General features: G+C 34.0%; 1 protein-coding gene across 2 annotated transcripts in view; it reads right to left on the minus strand.

Moving 5' to 3' along the window:
* The window catches only part of LOC114263366 (serine carboxypeptidase-like 17), a 44675-nt gene that overhangs the window by 21624 nt on the left and 2788 nt on the right, over positions 1-20263 (minus strand). For both annotated transcript variants that reach the window (XM_082874027.1, XM_082874026.1), the window contains exons 3-9: positions 5652-5728; positions 4958-5080; positions 4689-4791; positions 3228-3265; positions 1700-1798; positions 287-373; positions 34-186 (exon numbers count right to left, since the gene is read on the minus strand). In XM_082874027.1, coding sequence (XP_082730153.1) covers positions 34-186; positions 287-373; positions 1700-1798; positions 3228-3265; positions 4689-4791; positions 4958-5080; positions 5652-5728 — 680 coding nt within the window. The remainder of the gene's footprint in view (positions 1-33; positions 187-286; positions 374-1699; positions 1799-3227; positions 3266-4688; positions 4792-4957; positions 5081-5651; positions 5729-20263) is intronic.

Here is a 20263-nt window from a genome sequence, read left to right on the forward strand (position 1 = left end):
GAGCAAATTATTGGAAAAGTTAGGAGGGCTTACACGACTAGAATCACAAGGCGATGATTGACGAACAACAAGCTCTATGTTTTTCTCATCGACATATCTTCTTTCACTAAACAATTCCTGTGGTTTTGGAGAAGCAAAACCACATGATGGTTCCAAAATTTGAGATTTTAGAACTCCATCAATACACTACAAAAACAAACAAAGAAGTTTTATCAACTTAGTATCCAAGAAAAGGCACACAATAAGGTAATGGAAAGGTTTGTAGAATAGAATATAATATATTGACCTGAGAGTAAGCCTGATGATCCTGCAAACACCGTGTATTGTTGGGATCTATATTCGAATACTCTCCTTGACAGCTTCTTTGCAATGACTAGAAAAATAGAATTCACATATGGTCTCCGTCCTAAGAAGTACGGACATATATACAGACATGGAGACTCGATATAGTGATTTCAAAAAGAATAAATTACACTAATCTCCCTTGAGTTTTAGAGAAAATAGAACAAGTCTTACAATTTTGACATAATTATATAGACCTCCCTTTTAGTAATGTTAAAGAGATCAAAACTAATGCAGATGGTATAAAAACATAATGATAGGTAAAATATATATTTCAATATGAAAAAGATGATAATATCATTTTTTTTTTCATTCATACAACTAATCTGATGAAAAGAGGGCCAAGCGTTATATGAATTACAATCTTAAGGGAATTCAATGTAATTATGTCAAATTTGTAACCTTAAATGATTGGCCTAGTGGTCAATCTTGGGGCTTGGGGTTTGGGGGTATGCTCCATCCAAAGTTTTAGGTTCAAAACCTCTTAGGTACAAACAATTTATTGGAGGAGTCAATTTATTGGAGGAGTCAATCTATACGAAGCTTTACCTTGACTTTAATTGGGACCACCACAGATGGACGGTGGGATTGGTCTTATGAATTAGACAGTCATTTGGGCCAAATACCAAGTTATTAGAAATTATGCCAAATTTATAGGATTTATTGTATTTTTTTTATATTTTTTTTTCCTAATCTCAAGGGAGATTAGTGTATTTTAACTTGTCAAAAAAATGACTCAAACACAAGAGGAACACGACAATAAAAAAATATTATATATATTTTTAATTGCTATAAAATTAATATCATCCACAAATAATTAAAATTAACAAAAATTAATGCCAATTTGATATTTAAAAATAAATCTCACTCTTATGTTATCTCTTATCATTTATGTCTTCTTTTATAGATGGACAATTAATTATTTAAATCTAAGTAAAAAGTAATAACCATTCAAAATCTAACCTCCATCAAATGCATTAACAAAAAAGAAAAATGGATTTAATTGGTGTATCCCCAACATGTTTGCTCGAAAACAAATTAATTAAACAACAGGACACCTATTGGCATGTCCCATATTTATCTCATTGTCTGACACCGCTACGGCATATATTTCACAGTGTTGGTATTTCATGATCTCTTTCATTACCTTTTCCATTAGGCACTCAATCTGTTTAGTCTGTTCTCTTTATCTATGAAACAACGTCACATGTGAGGAGTATTAGTTTGATCAACATTTTATTTAAAAATATGTGGGACAATTGTGATTTGTGATAATTGCTGATGAAATAACATTAAATGAAGATATTTGAGTAGATTCTAAAAGAGAGATTGAATTTATTTCGAAGTATTAAAGCACCTCGTAGAGTTCGTCTGAAATAAGTCCCATTCCATGAGCAAATGGAATTGCATAATTGCTGTCATCAGGAGTTGTAACTGGGTTGCCAAGTAGGTATCCCTAAACCATTTCAGAATGAGAAAAATTATTCATAATTTATGCAAATAAATAAATAAATAAATAACAAGAATTATGTGTCAATATCATTTTTGTAAACAAATTTATCTTCATAAATGTATCATTATATATGAAAATTATATGTATATATACATGTATTTTTTTTAATTACACTAGTAATCCTTATGTCAATCCTTGTATCATTTTGGCACTTACACTTTCAATTGGTTCAATTTTGATATTCAATTTTAGATTTTGTATGAATTTGATTCAATTTACAATGCCATTATGATTTTTTACGAAAATTATCACTGAATTGGTCGATGTTTACTCTTTGAATTGATCAAATTTACAATCATAAAAGCAAGAGACATTCCACACGTGTACACATTTTTCATAAAATAATGCAAATAGTAGGGCTGTTCAAAAATCCGTTCAAACCGGTAATCCGGACCGAACCAGACCGAATCATACGGTTTGGTTCAGTTCCATTAAGAATTGGTTCGGTTTCGGATTAAGAAATATGAGAACCGTAAAAACGGTTCGGTTAATGGATTTTATGAAAAAACTGTGGTTCGAACCGAACCGAACCGAATTTTAAAAGATATATATATATATATATAAAATATAATATCAAGTTTTATCTTTATTAATTGGTTTTTTATAATTTTAATGATATTAGGATGGTATAGATATGTAATATTAAGTAATGCCTTAATATTATTAGTTTTTATCAAGAGTTAAATGTAATTAGTTTGAGTAATTATTTTGTTACTATTAACAATTTATTCTTGTAAATAGAAATTTTTGGAACCGTAAACCAACCCGAAACCGAACCGTTTTTTCGGTTTGGTTCTGGTCCGGTTTTACAGTGTAACGGTCTGGTCTGGTTTTCAAAATCACAGAACCGTTAGGATCGGTTCGGTTCTTGGATTTTCTCAGAACCGAACCAATCCGAACCGTGTACACTCTTAGCAAATAGTTAGGGTTGGTTTGGGGTGTCCTAAAAAAGTATATTTTTTTATTTTTTTACGAAAAGATGTGCAGAAAAGTAGAGAGGTGATGTGATGAAAAAAAGATAAAAAGATAAAAAGATAGATTATATAGGTTATGCCAAACCAAGCCTTAAAATCAGTTAAACCAAATTGAGGTAAAATTCAGAATCAAAATCAAACCAATTAAAATTATAAAACCAAATAGAAACTACTAACATAATTTGCCCCACTCCTTTAGAATCACAACAAAACACTTTGTAACTTTGTGAAGCATTAAAATTTAATTCTCATGCTTCTATCAACCCAAACGATACTATCCAGCTCACCCAAAAAAAAAAAAAAAAAAAAAAAAAAAAAAAAAAAATCCAAAAGATACAATCTAAAAGTGGCCTAGTTATTGTAACAGAAAAAAGATACAAAGAGAAAGAGGTACAAACCTTGAGATTGATGAGTGGTTTAATGCCTGCTTCTTTTCCTGCATTGCAACACAGTACACTTGATCAATCCCTTCTTCAAATAAAAATGATTGAGACCCCTAAATTGTGAGCTCTAAAAGAGCTCTAACTTATGGGTTTCACTGTGTGATTTGATGTTTTGACTTTTGTTTTTATTTTTATTTTTATTTTTAGGGTTGCCACGTCACTAATGCTCTTATTAGAGCTATATTATTAGAGCTCTTAATCACCATTGTTCTTCAAATTATTGCCGAGTCTTTTTTTTTTTTTCATTTTTTTTTCCTTTTTCAGAAATTACAAAAAAATAAACGAATAAAAAATTTCCAAAGTTTGACCTCAATAATAAATTAAACCAAAACTTTTTAATTATTTAAATCCTAAATTTTTTAAATAGTATTAATTTGTTACAAAGTTTAATTTTTACCAGTTTTAACATAAATTTATATTATATGGAATCACGTACGTACGAGTGTCGAATCAGGGCCAGTCCTATGTTTTTTGGGGGCCAAGGCTGACGGTATATATGACCTACGGTTTACCCCTTAATCGATGGACTTTCAGAACCAAGAGTCAGATTGTATCTATGGGAGAAGAGAACACACGGTGGAACCTGTTAAGTGGTAAAAAGATTTCTTATTTGCAAGTTTTATCCAATATATTTTATAATTTAAATTTGAACCCCGAAATTTGTTTTGGCCTTTAGTCATCTGTGTTGTGAAGTAAAAGAATATTGGATTGGGCCTTCAGTTTTGGACTATTAATATTACATTGACTAAAACTATTTTGAGGTCCTTAAATTTTAATAAAATTAAGGGGCTCAAAGCGGCAGCCTTGCTTGCCTTGGACCAGAGCAAGCCTGTGTCTAGTGCAGATATTTGTCTAAAGTGTCTACTTTATCTAATCCTACGTCTAAGGAGATATAAAGACACTACTAAAGGTTTGTTTGGAGTGTCCTAAATAAGTGTACTTTTTGTTTTTTTAGACTAAAAAGTTGAGGTTGAAAATATGAATGTTTGGGTTAACTTTTTGACTTTTTATGGAAAAAATGTAATAAAAAATTGTAAAAATTGGTTTGTAGGGGAAAATTAAAATTGGTAGTTGTGCAGCCGTAATTGTTGACTTTTGGTGAATAGTAATAACTTTTTAACTTTTTGAGTAACTTTTTGACTTTTTAACTTTTTTGAGACTTCCCAAACTTGGCCTAAATATTCATACTTTTCAATGTACTTTTTTGTATTTTTTAAAGTGAAATAACGTTTAAAGATATCATACATCATTTCATATATAATATGAGAATTTTATTTGTATAATTAACTTGAATTACTTAGATACGCTTTTTAGTTTTCTGACTACACATATCAGTGTATACGTTAGCGGCAAATTGTAGAGTTATACCAATAGAATTTTCGGAAATTTTCTCTTACCCATCGTTTACTTTCTTACCATTTGATATTAGTTGAACTATAATTGGAATAGTAATGCCTGTGTATGACTCTCCACCCACATAAACTGGATTTGAGAGGAAGTTTGGATGATCAATCAACCACTGCAAAAAGTTTTCAAAACAATAAGATTGTGTATATGTATAGTTTTCTTAAATTTTGAAATTATGTACAACTGGTTTATGCAATGGACTGTTCTTCATTTACTCTCCAAAAGCCACTCTAAAGCATTGTTTCATGTTGCTTTTATTGGATAGTTTAAAAAGTTACCTTCTTGAGAAATTCATAGGCTTGGTCACATGATTGCAAATCAGAAGATTGAGAAGCAAGTGATGTCATTCCGTAGGAGAATCCAGTACCAACAGGTAAGTCTATAAAGATTATGCTCGCCACCTGATATTTATCATTGCACCATGATCAAATTAATGTTATTGTATGTGCTCATGCACATAATCATTGGATGAAACACTTCTCTCCCATCAATTGGACTTTTAGTCCAAATTTTTTGTGAGAGGACAAGTGGATCTCATTGTGGGATTCATTTTTCCTCTCACAAATTCATCTCCCATCTATCTCATTTGGAAATGAAATAGACTGGACATTGTTGTTGAGTCCGATCAGGAGTCATTCTTTAAGTGAGCCCTTGTGTGTAGATCATTTATAAAAAATAAAATAAAATTTATCATAAAATCACAATTACGTTATATCTTCATATTTATCTTTAAAAAAAAATTATCAAATATTCTTTTAAAAATAGGCTATCTATTTTTTTGAAGATAAATATGTCGAAATATGTTATTATTACTACTAAATCATTTTTTTTTTTTTTTGGTTAGACAAACTATGGTTGATGTTAGGGTAACATATAATATTTTAATGCATTAGATTGTATATATAGTTGCTCTTTACAGCGTATAAAACTAGTATGGCAATAATAGCCTCACGCTTCGTGTCTTCTATCTACCTTCGTCCATGAATTTGGATTCAGGACTAAAGTAGGCAAACTCCCTTCTTTCTGGTTGGCCTCGAAATTTAGTGGACCTGCAAATTAGTTAAGCCATTATATATTCTCAATAAATCACCAATTCAAATCAATTGGGCACCTTTTTTTGTTTTTTGTTCTTTTTTTAATCTTTTTGATTTCCTTCAATTTTGTTTCCTTTTTTGTTTTTTGCACTATTCACTGAACACAAGTCCCTTAGGTTTTATAATGAAATAGGTAGAAAGTGAAAGAACAAAAAAAAAAAAAAAAAAAAAGTGGAAAAATTTAATTTCTATGAGTTTGTTTAATTTGAAAGTGGTGAAAAGTATAAGAAAACTAATTTTCTTGTACAATTATAACTAATATTTTATTTCTTGCAAAAGACACAAGAAAAATTGAATGTGTGAGTTATTTATAACTAAACTTTTAAATTTTTCTATCTTTTTCTTACAAATTTTTCATCTTAATCAAATGCTTACAATAAAATATATTTTCTTTCACTTCATTTTCTTTTACTTTCACTTTCTATCAAATATAAGGATCAATTATTTTTTTACATGTATACATGGCTAGTGACGAACCTAAAAATTGTACAAAAAGAGCTAAAGTAAAATCATTTAGAATTTGTAAGGATTGAAGTAAAATTATATGCATGTTAGTGGGGCCAAAATTTTTATATATATACTAGTTTAAAAAATAAAAAATAAAAAAATCCGTGTTATTACAATATGTTTGATTTTATATTTTGATAATTTTTAAAAATTAGAATATTGTTCTATGAAATTGAATAGAATAAATTATTAGATATATGATAGAATTATATGGTATGATATATATCATTTTTTGATTTGTTATACACCTAATGATGTAGACTCCAATTCTATTATTATATCATTTTGGATGAATTTATAAGTCTTTAACATTTCTTCTGAATTTATATATATAAAAAAAAAATAGTGCGCAACTTTTCTCACCAGATAAATATAAAACAAATACCAAGATAATTCCCCCATCTAAAAAAACTACTAAGATAATTTATTGAACTAATAAATAAGCAAAAGAAAATACATATATATATATATATATATACAAATGACCAATTTTATTAATAAGTAAATCATTAAGTAAATTAACAACTTTCAATGATATGAAAAATATTTTTTAGTTAACCATTTTGTTAATAAATAAAGTATTAAGTCAATTAACAGTTTTTAATGATATAAGAAATATTTTTTAATAAATAATTTGATAATTTATTATTGCAGAGGAGAATATTTTTTTATTTTAAATTTATTATTGTGTTAAATTAAAATTTATAACAAACGGTAATTGTAACTTCTAATATTATAGGACCAATTCATATTTTAAACAAACCTTATGGGTGTATTTGTAATTTTGTAAAAAATAAAATATATATATGTTTTATAATTGATCAAGAATGTTTTGCGTAATTACGAAAAAAAACATTCACTTAATATATAGGCCACTATTAGTAAATTATTTAAAATAAAAAGGCAAAATTAGGAGGAAAAAAGAAAAAAAGAAAAAAAAAAGATGAATCGACAATAGGTAAGCACTTATTTTATATATATATATATATATATTAGTTTAAAAAGGCTGTACAAGGCACGGGCTATTATTACAGCATATTTAAGTTTTGTATTTTGATAATATTTTAAAAATTCAAATATTGTTCTATGAAATTAAATATAATAAATCATTAGATAATCAAACCAAAACCAAACCTTAAGTCCCATCAAATGAGGTCGTCTACATGGATCCTTCTTCTTCATGCAACTTTATCAAAAGTTATTTCGTTAGTCAAATTAAGTAAATCTATATCTCTATTCACAACACTAACCGATGTTAATCTAGACCTACCCGATCCCCTAACACTTCCATCTATCGTCATTGCATCGCATCTCTTCACTACTGCTTATGTTGGTCCCCGTTGAATATGATCAAACCATCTCAATTGATTTTCCGTCAACTTATTTTCTATCGGTGCTACTCCTACCCATTCTCAAATACACTCATTCATAATTCTGTCTTGTCTAATTTTGCCATACATCTACCTTAATATCCTCATCTCAGCAACACTCATCTTATTTACATGTTGTTTTTTAGTTGCTTAACACTCCATCCCATACAACATCACTGGTCTAATAACCATTCTATAGAACTTATTGATTAAGGCCGAATTGTGCAACACTGAGACCGTTAATTAGGATCTTTCTAACTTTACTTGCTTGACAAGCTATACATTTTATGCATGTTTAATGTCAATTAGGTTTGTACACAGTGGGAGCATAAAATGAGTAGAAAATTGCTTCCCACACATGCAGAGACCCATTCCCACACGTGCGGCCTATATCTCGCAGCCAAACAGAGCCTCGGCTTCTCGTACATGCGTAGGGTTTTTCCCGCACGTGCGGCACCCCTTCTCGCATATGCAGTGACCACTCTCACACGGGCGGCCGTACCTCTAAAATTGTGCCGCTGTTTTAAACCTGTTTGGAAGACAGCAGAGGTATAAAAATACAAAAAATAGGCTGGAATAAGATTCTGAAAAATTCAAAGGAAAATGTGAGGCTAGGGTTCGGAAAAAAGGTGATTCTCAATCTTCAAAACCAATTCCCATGGAGGGTTTTTCTTCCCCCACTTCTTCCCACTCCTTCATGAGTGGCCAGGCTCCCATTTCTAGGGTTTTGATGAAACCCTAGCTATGTAATTAGGTTTTCTCTTTGCTTTTTTATTATATAAAGATTTGAACAAATTGTATAGTGTTTAAGAAGTTTCAAAGATATATTTTTCATTATTACTTTAAGTATTCTGCTTTCTGTGATTATTGAATGTTTTTCATACAATAGTTTTCTATTATTTCATATTCAAGGTATGAGACGAACCATACTACGAGGGACGAGTCATGTCTCTACCCTAGTTTAGAGCGAACGATATGTACTACTTGAGATGGTTCGTGTCCGTACATTGAATGTGATGATTTTCTTGATAAATGCTTCGAGCTTGTAATTGCGAAGTATTATTATGTTCAAACCGTAACATAATTGAGTCTCAAATTGAAGTTTTATTTATGTAACTAGTGGTGAATTTATTACCTTAGGTTTTTCCACAATCAGTAATTTCAATTTCAATTTTAATCGCTTGTTTAATTTAATTATTATTATGTTATGAACAACCATCTTTTTCATCAAAATTAATTTAGGAATTTATCATTTAAATTAGTTTAATTTCACAATTGTCATTGTGGATCGATACTTGGACTTACCATTATTCTAAGGAATTTGGTACAATTTAGTGTTTAATTTTGGTGTGTGAAATGACCCATCACTTACCTTTTAGTCTAATGAGTATTCATTTATCGCATAGTATCTCAGACTCACTTCTCCACTTAAGCCATCCTACCTTAATCCTATGGGTCACATTCGCATCAATCTCCCCCGCCATTGTGATAATCGACCATAAATAACGAAAATTTTCACTTTTAGAAAGTTCTTGGTTCTCAAAAAATCTAACAGAGATAGCCGACAAAGTATGGTGCACACAAGGTGTAAGTGCATGGAAGTGCAAAAGATTTGAAATTTTTAGTAAAGTCAAATTCTAATTAAAGGAATCATTGTTTTTCTATCAACTCGAATCTGCAATCTTTTATCTCATTACACTTTAAAGTGTGGTTACAAGATCATTGGGCCAAACCCAAGGTCTAAAAGAGATTTGTGATAAAATCTAACAAAAATGTTATAGGTCCAAAAGTTTTATTAAAATTTCTATAAAACTTCTCACATGATATGGTCAACATGGGTGTGGGTATGTGTGTTTGGTAGGGGTGTAAATTTAGCTCAATCCGGGCTCGGGCAGACCCATGTTGGGCCACGTGGGCTCTTGCCACAATTCAGGCGGGACCTGGCTGGCCCACGGGTTAGAAAATTAGTCACAGGCCTAGACCCAAGGACATTTGAGCCTTGGGCAATCCGGGCCTTTGGCCATGCTAACGTGCCTAGGCCTAGGAGGGCCTAAACATTTTTATTTTTTTCAATTTTTTCCACCAAAAGTTTATTCTTTTTCACTAAAAATGACACTGGATCTCGGGTGGGCTGGGTCTCAGGTCAGATTTTGAGTGATCCTTAAGCGGACCGATGGATTGGGCTACGGGCCATGCCAAAATGATAGCCCAAGCCCAGGCCTAGGGTCCCGAACTAGGCTCGGGTTTGAGCCTAACCGGGCCGGGCCCATACCCAATCGCGGGTAGGCTTCGAGCCGTCCATAGTCCGCGGGCTATTTTTGCACCTCTAGTGCTTGGTAATTTTGTGATTCAAGGCCTTGTTTGGGAAGTGACTAATATAATCAAATAGTCACTACAAGTTATTACATAACTTTCCTTATTTTTTGTGTATTTTTCGTAAAAAATTAAAAAATCAATTAAAATATTCAATTTCCAAACTCTAAGAATTGTTTTAGATATAACTTATAAGTTGATTTTTTATTTATTACAAAAAGATATAAAAAAAATAAAAAGATAATATAATAAAAATAAACAAATAAATTAATAAATAACTTATTTAGAGTATTGCCAAATCTTAATGAGAAGAGTCAATGTATGGCTAAGATTTGACTAGGATTTCTCCAATTAAGACGAGCCAATTTACGGCCATAGTTGGACCAACAAACCAATTTACAGTCATGGTCAAACCATCGACCTAGTTTATGGTCATGGTCCCACCAACGAGAAAATAGTAGGGAAAATAATCAATAAATTTTATTTTGTTATTAAGATTATTATTGAGTTGCATGAATTCGAATATGGACAATTAAACTCTATTTGTTATAAAATATTTTTTAAAAATTTATTGCTTCATAATGATGTCTTTTATCTTAATTTTACCCTTCTTATTTAATATAAACAAAAATTTGTAAATAATTTTAACTTAATTAAAATTAAAAAATATAAGTAACAATTTGATCAAAAAACTTTTGTATAAATGCGTCGTTTTTTATTATTTCCAATTATAAATTTTATATAGTATAAACAATTTAAAAAGTTTAAATTATGTTAATCTTCTAAAGAGTTTTGAAAAATAATACTATGGCAAATTTATATATTTCTCAATGCATGAGATAGGTTTTTTTTATTTTTTTGGTCATGTAAGGTATTCTGGGCCAGTTTGCGTGCACCAGACTAAGTCTTTACAGCCCGAACAAACTTTCGAAACTTGAGACCTGGGAGGGAGCAAACCTCCAGGCTCTAGTCGTCACCTACTAGGCCAACACCCTCTGGTTAATGCATGAGATAGTTGATGAATCATATACTTATATTTTTGTTTATGAAAATTCATTTAATTCAACAATTAAAAATATTATTATCATAAAATTTTAAATAAATTAAAATTATTTATGAATTTTTTGGTTCATATTTTAATGAAAGATAAAATTAAAATAAAATATACTATTATGAAACCTTGGCCTAATAACCTTGAGATTATAAGTTCAAGTCTTGAGGCAACCACTATATGCACTATGCCAATGATTGGTATGCATCTAATCTTTCCTCTCCCAAATACAAGTTAATGTGTACTAATTGGTCGTTGCTTTTTATTATGAATAATTGAGTTTTTTTTATAAGAATTTATAAAATAAAAAAGAAAATATAGCAAGTTTGTCAATTGAAATTTGATATAATAAATAAAATAAAATTTATGATCATCTTTTCATTGTGCTTTATAATATTTTAATAAATATCATAATTTTTACAATTAAAAAAAATATAATTTTGCTTAAATTAAAAATACTTATGAAATTATTGTTCATATTAAATGAGGGACAAAATTGGGATAGCATATATCATTATAGAAGAATGAACTTGTTAGGAATTTTTTATGAAAAATAGGACATAATTGTCCGTATTAAAAATTAATAAAATTCAATAATAATCTTAACAGTAAAATAGAACTTATTATTTATTTTCTCTTTTTTTGGGGGTTTCTTTGGTTTGATTTTCAAACATTAGTATTTTCTAACTTCTTAATTTTTTTGTTTTTCTTTTATTTTTTAAATATACCTAATTTTTAGATGTATCTAAAAGCGTGTATATATTAAGTCCTATTTTACTTTTAGAATTATTATTGAATTCTATTAAATTTTAATATGAGCAATTAATTCCTATTTTTTATTATGAGAAAGGAAAAAAAAAAAAAAAGTCAACAAGTGGAGGGAGATTTAAAGAAAAAAAAAAAAACATTCGAACAATCATGACTGCTTTTGTTGATCAATAATCGTGTTGAACTGCCAGAATGACCTTATGCTATTGGACAAGCAACATTGGAATGGAATTACATTCATATAGCATGTACATACTGTTGAATTGGCTACAGATTCTGGAGGTCACCCCATGTGAAAAGGGTGATCCTCATGTCAACAATGGAAGGCCACCAACCTCATGTCAAAAGTCAAAGAATGAGGGCTCTCCCACCTACTCCTTTGTGTATAAATAGAGACGGGAGGGAGAGGATATAGATATCAGATGTGGAGCTGAGAGGTGTGAGTTGAGAGCAAAGAGAGAGAGAATTACAGAGAGTGTTGTAATTCACCATTTTGTTCAATAGAGTGAATCCGCTGCCCGTGGACGTAGGCGACTTGCCGAACCACGTTAAAACTTGTGTGTTATTGCTTGTTTGAGTTCCCTGGTGTGCCCCCGATCCTCAACAATTGGTATCAGAGCTCGGGTTGCGAAAAATCGAATTTTTCCCGAAAGTGCCCAGATTTTGAAGTGCTCAAAATCCACTTTTGACCATACCAGGAGGAAGAACTCCCCGAGAGGAGTCCAAAACAGCAAAAACAGAGCCCAGAAACCTTCACACGCGCCCTCACGCGCTCTCTGAACAAAGCGCGTCAGCCCCAGTCGCACCACGCGCCACCACGCGCCGTTCAGGCAACCGGCGCGTGATCCCAGTCTCATCCACGCGCCACACGCGCGTCTCCAGGGAGAAGACGAGCCACGTGGCGCCACGTCAGTGCCGCGTCATCGCCACGTCATCCGCCACGTCATCGCCACGCGTCCGACAGTCAGGCCACGTGTCAGCCACGTGTCAGCCACGTGTCAGCCACGTGTCAGCCCAGTCAGCCTGAGCCGCTGACCAGCCGCGTTGACCAGCCGTCAAGCCGTTGACCGCGCCGCCGATCCTCCGTTGACCGCGCCGCCTGCGCCGTTGACCGAGCCGTTGACCAGCCGTTGACGGGAGAAATTATCCGGTGCATCTCAGCGCACCAGATTCCGCAGATCTGACCCGTCCAAAGTATTTTTGCCAGATCGGAGCCATTCGGAGTCCGTTTTTGACGATCCAATAGTGCTTCCCAACTATTTGGAGTATTCCGGACACATCTGTACGGTCAGTTTTTTGAATTGAAGTTTCTAAAAAATGGCAGAATCTAGAGCATCCGAGTCCGTAAGTAATCCAGCCAGTACAAGCACTTCTAGGCATTGGACCCCGGTGTCCCATGCCAAGTTCGAGGTAGAGAAGTTCGATGGAAGCAGCAACTTCGGCATGTGGAGATGCGAAGTTAAGGATATGCTTGTCCAAATGAACCTGCACTTCACTCTGGGAGACAAACCAGATGACATGGACGAGATAGAATGGGAGAGGGTGAATCTCCTGGCCTGTAGTTCCATCCGAATTTGCCTTGCAAAAGAGGAGAAGTATGCCTTTACAGAATATGATATTGCGAAGAAGCTTTGGAAGGCGCTGGAAGATAAGTTCATGACAAAGAGCATTGAGAACCGGCTCTACTTGAGGAAGAGGTTGTTTCGTTTCGACTACGTTAAAGGTATTTCGATGAACGAACACCTAAATAACTTCAACAAAATTATTACGGATTTGAAGAATTTGGATGATCATGTTGGTGATGAAGATAAAGCACTGTTATTGTTAAATTCCTTGCCTGACTCGTATGATCATCTCACTACTACTTTACTGTACGGTAAAGAGAAGATCAAGTATATTGATGTTGCAAACGCCTTGGTGAACAATGAGTTCAGAAGGAAAGATAAGTCTGCAAACAGGGACTCAACATCCGAGGCATTAACAGTCAGAGGCAGAACAAATAACAGAAGAAATACAGGGCGAGGAAAGTCTCGCTCAAAATCCAGGGGGAAACCTTCAGACAAAAGACGTCTTGCAAAAGACGAGTGTGCAGCTTGTCGCCAGAAGGGGCATTGGGCAAAAGATTGTCCAAATAAAGACAAGACAGAAGAGAAGGTGAATATTGCACGAGATGGAGATAATGATGAAGGAGGAGCCTTCACAGTTTCATCATATGGCCAGTCGGATGAATGGATAATAGATTCCGGATGTTCATTCCATATGTGTCCTAACAAGCAGTGGTTCTCGAGCTTACGAGAGTTCGATGGAGGAGTTGTGCTGATGGGCAACGACCAAGCTTGCCAGACAAAGGGGATTGGAACAATTAAACTGAAGAGCCATGATGGAACAATCAGAATTCTTGAAGATGTACGGTATGTACCAGATCTAACCAAGAATCTCATCTCAGTGGGAGTTTTAGACTCCAAAGGTTACAGAATAACCATGGAAGGTGGAGTCCTTAAAGTTGTTCGAGGAGCATTGGTTGTAATGAAGGGTACTCGACAGGGAAATTTATATTTCCTAGATGGCTCTACAGTCACAGGGAGAGTGGCTGTCTCCACCAGTTCCAGCTCAGAAGATGATGCATCAGACACTTCCAAACTTTGGCACATGCGCCTAGGGCATGTCGGTGAGAAGGCTTTACAAGGATTGGTAAAGCAAGGCCTGTTGAAAGGCGCCAAGACGGGGAAGCTTGAGTTCTGCGAGCATTGTGTATTGGGCAAGCAAACAAGAATCAAGTTTGGTACTGCAATTCACCGTACCAAAGGGATTCTAGACTACGTCCACACTGATGTATGGGGTCCTTCCAAGACTGCTTCGTTGGGAGGTAAACACTACTTTGTGTCGTTCATTGATGATTTCTCTAGAAGAGTTTGGATTTATACAATGAAACACAAAGATGAAGTCTTAGACATCTTTCTTACGTGGAAGAAGATGATTGAGACCCAGACAGGCAGACGGATCAAGAAGCTCAGATCTGACAATGGTGGAGAATATACATCAGATCCCTTCTTTGAGGTTTGCCAGAATGCAGGGATAGTGAGACATTTCACGGTTCCTGGAACACCGCAGCAGAATGGAGTTGCAGAACGCATGAACCGCACTTTGGTGGAGAAAGTCCGGTGTATGCTGTCACAGTCTGGATTGAGCAAGGCATTTTGGGGCGAGGCATTGAACTATGCTCGTCATCTTGTCAACAGACTACCTACTGCAGTATTAGATGGGAAGACTCCCATGGAGGTATGGTCAGGAGTCCCAGTTACTGATTATGATCAGTTACGTATCTTTGGATGTCCAGCATATTTTCATGTTACAGAATCTAAGTTGGATCCAAGAGCCAAGAAAGCCATCTTATTGGGCTTCGGTGACGGTGTCAAGGGATACAGACTGTGGTGCCCTGAATCAAAGAAAGTTCTCATCAGAAGAGACGTTACCTTTGATGAGTCTGCAATGCTGAAGCAATCAGATCCTCAACAGAATGAGGAAGCATTGAAGAAGTCAGTGCAGGTGGAGTTTGAGACTCCAACAAAGACTAGTCAGCCAATCAACCATCCTGAAGAAGTCTCAGAGGATAGCTCTGAAGAGAGTTCAGATGAAAATGAAGATCCAGAGGCTCCGCATCAATCAGAACCCATTGCAATCAGGAAAGGGAAAAGGGTGACTAAGAAACCCAGTTGGATGACCGATATGGTAGCCTATGCACTTCCAATCATTGAAGACAATATTCCTTGCACTTTCAAAGAAGCCGTGCATAATGTAGAAAGTGTCAAATGGAAGGAGGCTATGGATGAAGAGATCGGGTCACTTCACAAGAACCAGACTTGGGAGTTGGTGCAACTTCCAAAAGGCAAGAAAGCAATTGGGTGTAAGTGGGTTTACACCAAGAAGGAAGGCATTCCAGGCAGAGACAACATTAGATTCAAAGCTAGATTGGTAGCTAAAGGCTATGCTCAGAAGGAAGGAATAGACTACAATGAGGTATTCTCACCTGTTGTGAAGCACACGTCTATTCGCATCTTGTTAGCTTTGGTTGCACAGTTTGATCTCGAGCTCGCCCAACTCGACGTCAAAACTGCCTTCTTACATGGAGATCTTGAAGAGGAGATATACATGTCCCAGCCAGATGGTTTCAAAATTGCTGGAAAAGAGAATTGGGCCTGTAAGCTGAACAAATCGTTGTACGGATTGAAGCAATCCCCGAGACAGTGGTACAAGCGATTTGATCGGTTCATGATAAAGACAGAATACACAAGAAGTCAATTTGATCATTGTGTATATTTCCGTAAGCTTCCCGACGGTTCCTTCATCTATTTGCTCTTATATGTAGATGATATGCTGATTGCATCTACGAGCAAGGTGGAGATTGACAAACTCAAGGCACAGTTAGCAAGGGAGTTTGAAATGAAGGATTTGGGAGAAGCAAAGAAAGTTCTTGGCATGGAGATCAAGAGAGACAGGAAGAAGGGCACGGTTTGTCTGACACAAACCCAGTATCTGAAAAAGGTGTTAGACAGATTTGGCATCAATGGGAAAACCAAAGCTGTAAGTACACCATTGGCCCCTCATTTCAAGCTTAGTGCCTCGTTGTCTCCACGCACAGAAGAAGAACGGAAGCATATGGCACAGGTTCCATATGCAAATGCAGTTGGTGCATTAATGTATGCTATGGTTTGTACACGGCCTGACATCTCGCATGCTGTGAGTATGGTAAGCAGGTATATGCATGATCCAGGAAAAGATCACTGGCAGGCAGTGAAATGGATCCTAAGGTACATACATGGCACGGTCAATCTGGGATTGAAGTTCGAGAGAGATAACCGACTCGGGCAGAATTTGGAAGGATATGTGGACTCAGATTATGCTGGTGACTTAGACAAACGCCGGTCAACAACAGGGTATTTATTTACGCTTGCTAAAGGGCCGGTAAGTTGGAGGTCAACGCTTCAGTCAACGGTGGCTTTGTCTACTACAGAGGCAGAGTACATGGCAGTAACGGAAGCCTTTAAGGAAGCTATTTGGCTACATGGGTTGATTAAAGACTTGGGAATTGTTCAGAAGCACGTTGAGGTGTTTTGTGACAGTCAGAGTGCCATTTGTTTGGCAAAGAACCAGGTTCATCATGCCCGCACCAAGCACATTGATGTCCGTTTCCATTTCATCCGAGAAATTGTGAATGAAGGGGATATTCTGCTTCAAAAGATTGGTACTGCAGATAATCCGGCCGATATGCTCACAAAGGTAGTTTCTGGGATCAAGTTCCAACATTGTTTGGACTTGGTCAACATCTCTCGGAACTGAGCACCTTCGGGTGCATGGCAGTGTTGATCGATCACTATGTTGGATAAGAGAATCCTCGCCAAGGTGGAGATTTGTTGAATTGGCTACAGATTCTGGAGGTCACCCCATGTGAAAAGGGTGATCCTCATGTCAACAATGGAAGGCCACCAACCTCATGTCAAAAGTCAAAGAATGAGGGCTCTCCCACCTACTCCTTTGTGTATAAATAGAGACGGGAGGGAGAGGATATAGATATCAGATGTGGAGCTGAGAGGTGTGAGTTGAGAGCAAAGAGAGAGAGAATTACAGAGAGTGTTGTAATTCACCATTTTGTTCAATATAGTGAATCCGCTGCCCGTGGACGTAGGCGACTTGCCGAACCACGTTAAAACTTGTGTGTTATTGCTTGTTTGAGTTCCCTGGTGTGCCCCCGATCCTCAACACATACATATTTCTCGTTTTTCATCGGACTGAGTCCATCGGTCTATCAAGTTGATTTTTGGATCATATTTTGATAATGTAAATAGTTCATATTTTAAAATGAATAATGCTTGGGACCCCCTTTTGGGGGTCACCCCCTCACCCCCCTTTGCCACGTGACAGGGGGTGATTGGTGGAGCAGGAAAAAAAAGAAAAAGAAAAAGAAAAGATAACCAATGAGAGAGAGAGGGGGTCAAAGGGGATGGGGAAAAAGGGGGATGAATCATTACTCATTTAAAATTTATTGAGTATATTATTCTTACAAAAGAATAAGTCGATCGTATAACAAAAAATACGTGTTCAGATCAATTTTATATGAATTGTTTATTTTTATTTTTATTTTATACAAAATTAATCCGAATATGTAATTTTTATTACCCGATTGATTTAATTATTTTATAATAATGATATTTCAACGAAACCTAAAATATAAACCATCTATATTATTGAAACCAAAAAATGAACTCACTGGACCAAATAGCATCTATCTAGTTTGACGAAGGCCTGGAGTGTGGTATACCTACAATTTGCATTTAATTCACAGCTCATTCGTGAAACCCCAAATTTACGGATAACTAATAACTAGCTGACATATCAACTACAACAATGTTAAGTATCATGAAAATTTTTTAATGATAATAATTATGAAAACTTTGTAATTCTTGAATTACACTTAGAATAAAGCACCACACATTAATCAAGGTAATCTAAAGATCATAAATTTTTATGATCATTTTCATGAAAATTTTTTCATGATCCCTAACTTTTTCCTATCCACTAAGGCATTATTTGGCATTCTAACAAAAGTATATATATATTTTTTTATTTTTATTTTTTTATATTTTCTGAGTCATATTATCTCTTTATTTTTTTATATATTTTTTCCGTAAAAAATAAAAATTATACTTATTTAGATCCCAAACACCTCTGGTTTGGGGTGTCCTAAAAAAGTGCATTTTTTGTCTTTTTGGATTAAAAAAGACAAAAAAAAATATGGAGGTTTAGGTTAATTTTTTGACTTTTTATGAAAAAATATGTATTAAAAAATTATATAAAAAAAGTGTGTAAGAGATGATAAGAGAGGAGTGGGCCCCAGCCATACAACCGGCTGTACAACCGGCAGACTCAATTGGAGTTGAAAATTATTGGCTAATTTTTGTACAAAGCATTGGACGGTTTTGTTTGGCCCGTGGGGTTCATCACGGGTCCCATTTTAATAATCTGAACCGTTCAATGTGTGTAACTCGTCGAACACTATCTACCAATAAAAAATCACATTAATCGGATATCGATAGCTATCTGATCAGATCTATTTATTTTTCAATCATTAATTATAACACCATCCATTTGTTGTACATAACTGATTTGATCATATAGTTATCGATATCCGATCAATGTGATTTTTTGCAGACATGTAGCACTCGACGATTTCTACACATTGAACGGTTCAGATTATCAAAACGGGACCCGTGATGACCCCCATAGGACGAACAACGGTGTGTGTAAAAACCACACCCAATCATTTCTTTTTCCTCCACTGCCACACACATCAATTCGGTGAATAGTGATTTTGAAGAAAATTGATTTTTTTTTTTTTTTGTGAATAGTGATATCTTTTTAGATTTTGAAGTAACTTTTTGACTTTTTAACTTGTTTAGGATAAGCCAAACCAATTACATCTTAATTTTTTAACTCACCTACTTGAGAGATGAAAAATTACATACATCATATACCTCGTCACACCTTCATCTCCTTTCTCCCCTCACGCCTATCCGCCTCTGTCTACCACCACCAACAACCAATGTTAGTACCTTCTATCCACAACTGCCACACTCTACTTCCTTCTTACAATCCCTACTTACAGCTTCCACTTACTTTTTTTTGGATAAATTACACTTGCCTCCCCTAAAGTTTCTGACAATTACAAAAATTTCTCCTGTAGTTTCAATAATGACATTAATCTCCCTTACTTTTGAAACTATTATTAAGATTCTCTCACTATTAGGCTATTTAACATAATTTACTGATGTCATGCAGATGTCATATAAAAAATGACGAAATTACCCATTAATTGTTTCATTTATTCAAATGAGATATTTCACTCACATTTCCTGATATTTTACATATGTATTATTAAAAATTCATACATATTTTATCATTATTTAATAAAATTCTTAAATTTCATGCAATATTAAATAAAATCTTTAACTTGTCAAGACATTATTAAATCATTTAATACCAAAAAAAAAAATTATTGATAAAATACTTAAAAATATAATCTCTCTAAAATTAATGTTAGATAATATCCTAAAAATTTAATATAAATCTTATTTCACATCACATAAATAACCTAAAATTCTTTATTTAAAGTAATGCATTTATTATTTATTTAAAGTAATACATAAATAACCTACAATTTGTATTACTTATTTATTCATAGGTAAAACAAATTATTATTTTATATTTTCTCAATCATATATTATTCTCAAATTTTTATTTTTATTTTTGAGTCATTAAACTTATAGTCGATTTGTATTTAAAAAAATACAGGTTAATATTTCTTACATGATTAAAAAAAATTAAAAATAAAAATAGAAGTAAAAAAAAATTAATTGCCTCACAATTAATTAAAATTAGTTAATAGGGATTGAAATATCAAAATATCATTTGAGAATAAATTGATAA

Source organism: Camellia sinensis, chromosome 6 (assembly GCF_055761805.1).
Source record: "Camellia sinensis isolate YWXY chromosome 6, ASM5576180v1, whole genome shotgun sequence".
In the NCBI taxonomy this organism is placed as follows: domain Eukaryota; kingdom Viridiplantae; phylum Streptophyta; class Magnoliopsida; order Ericales; family Theaceae; genus Camellia; species Camellia sinensis.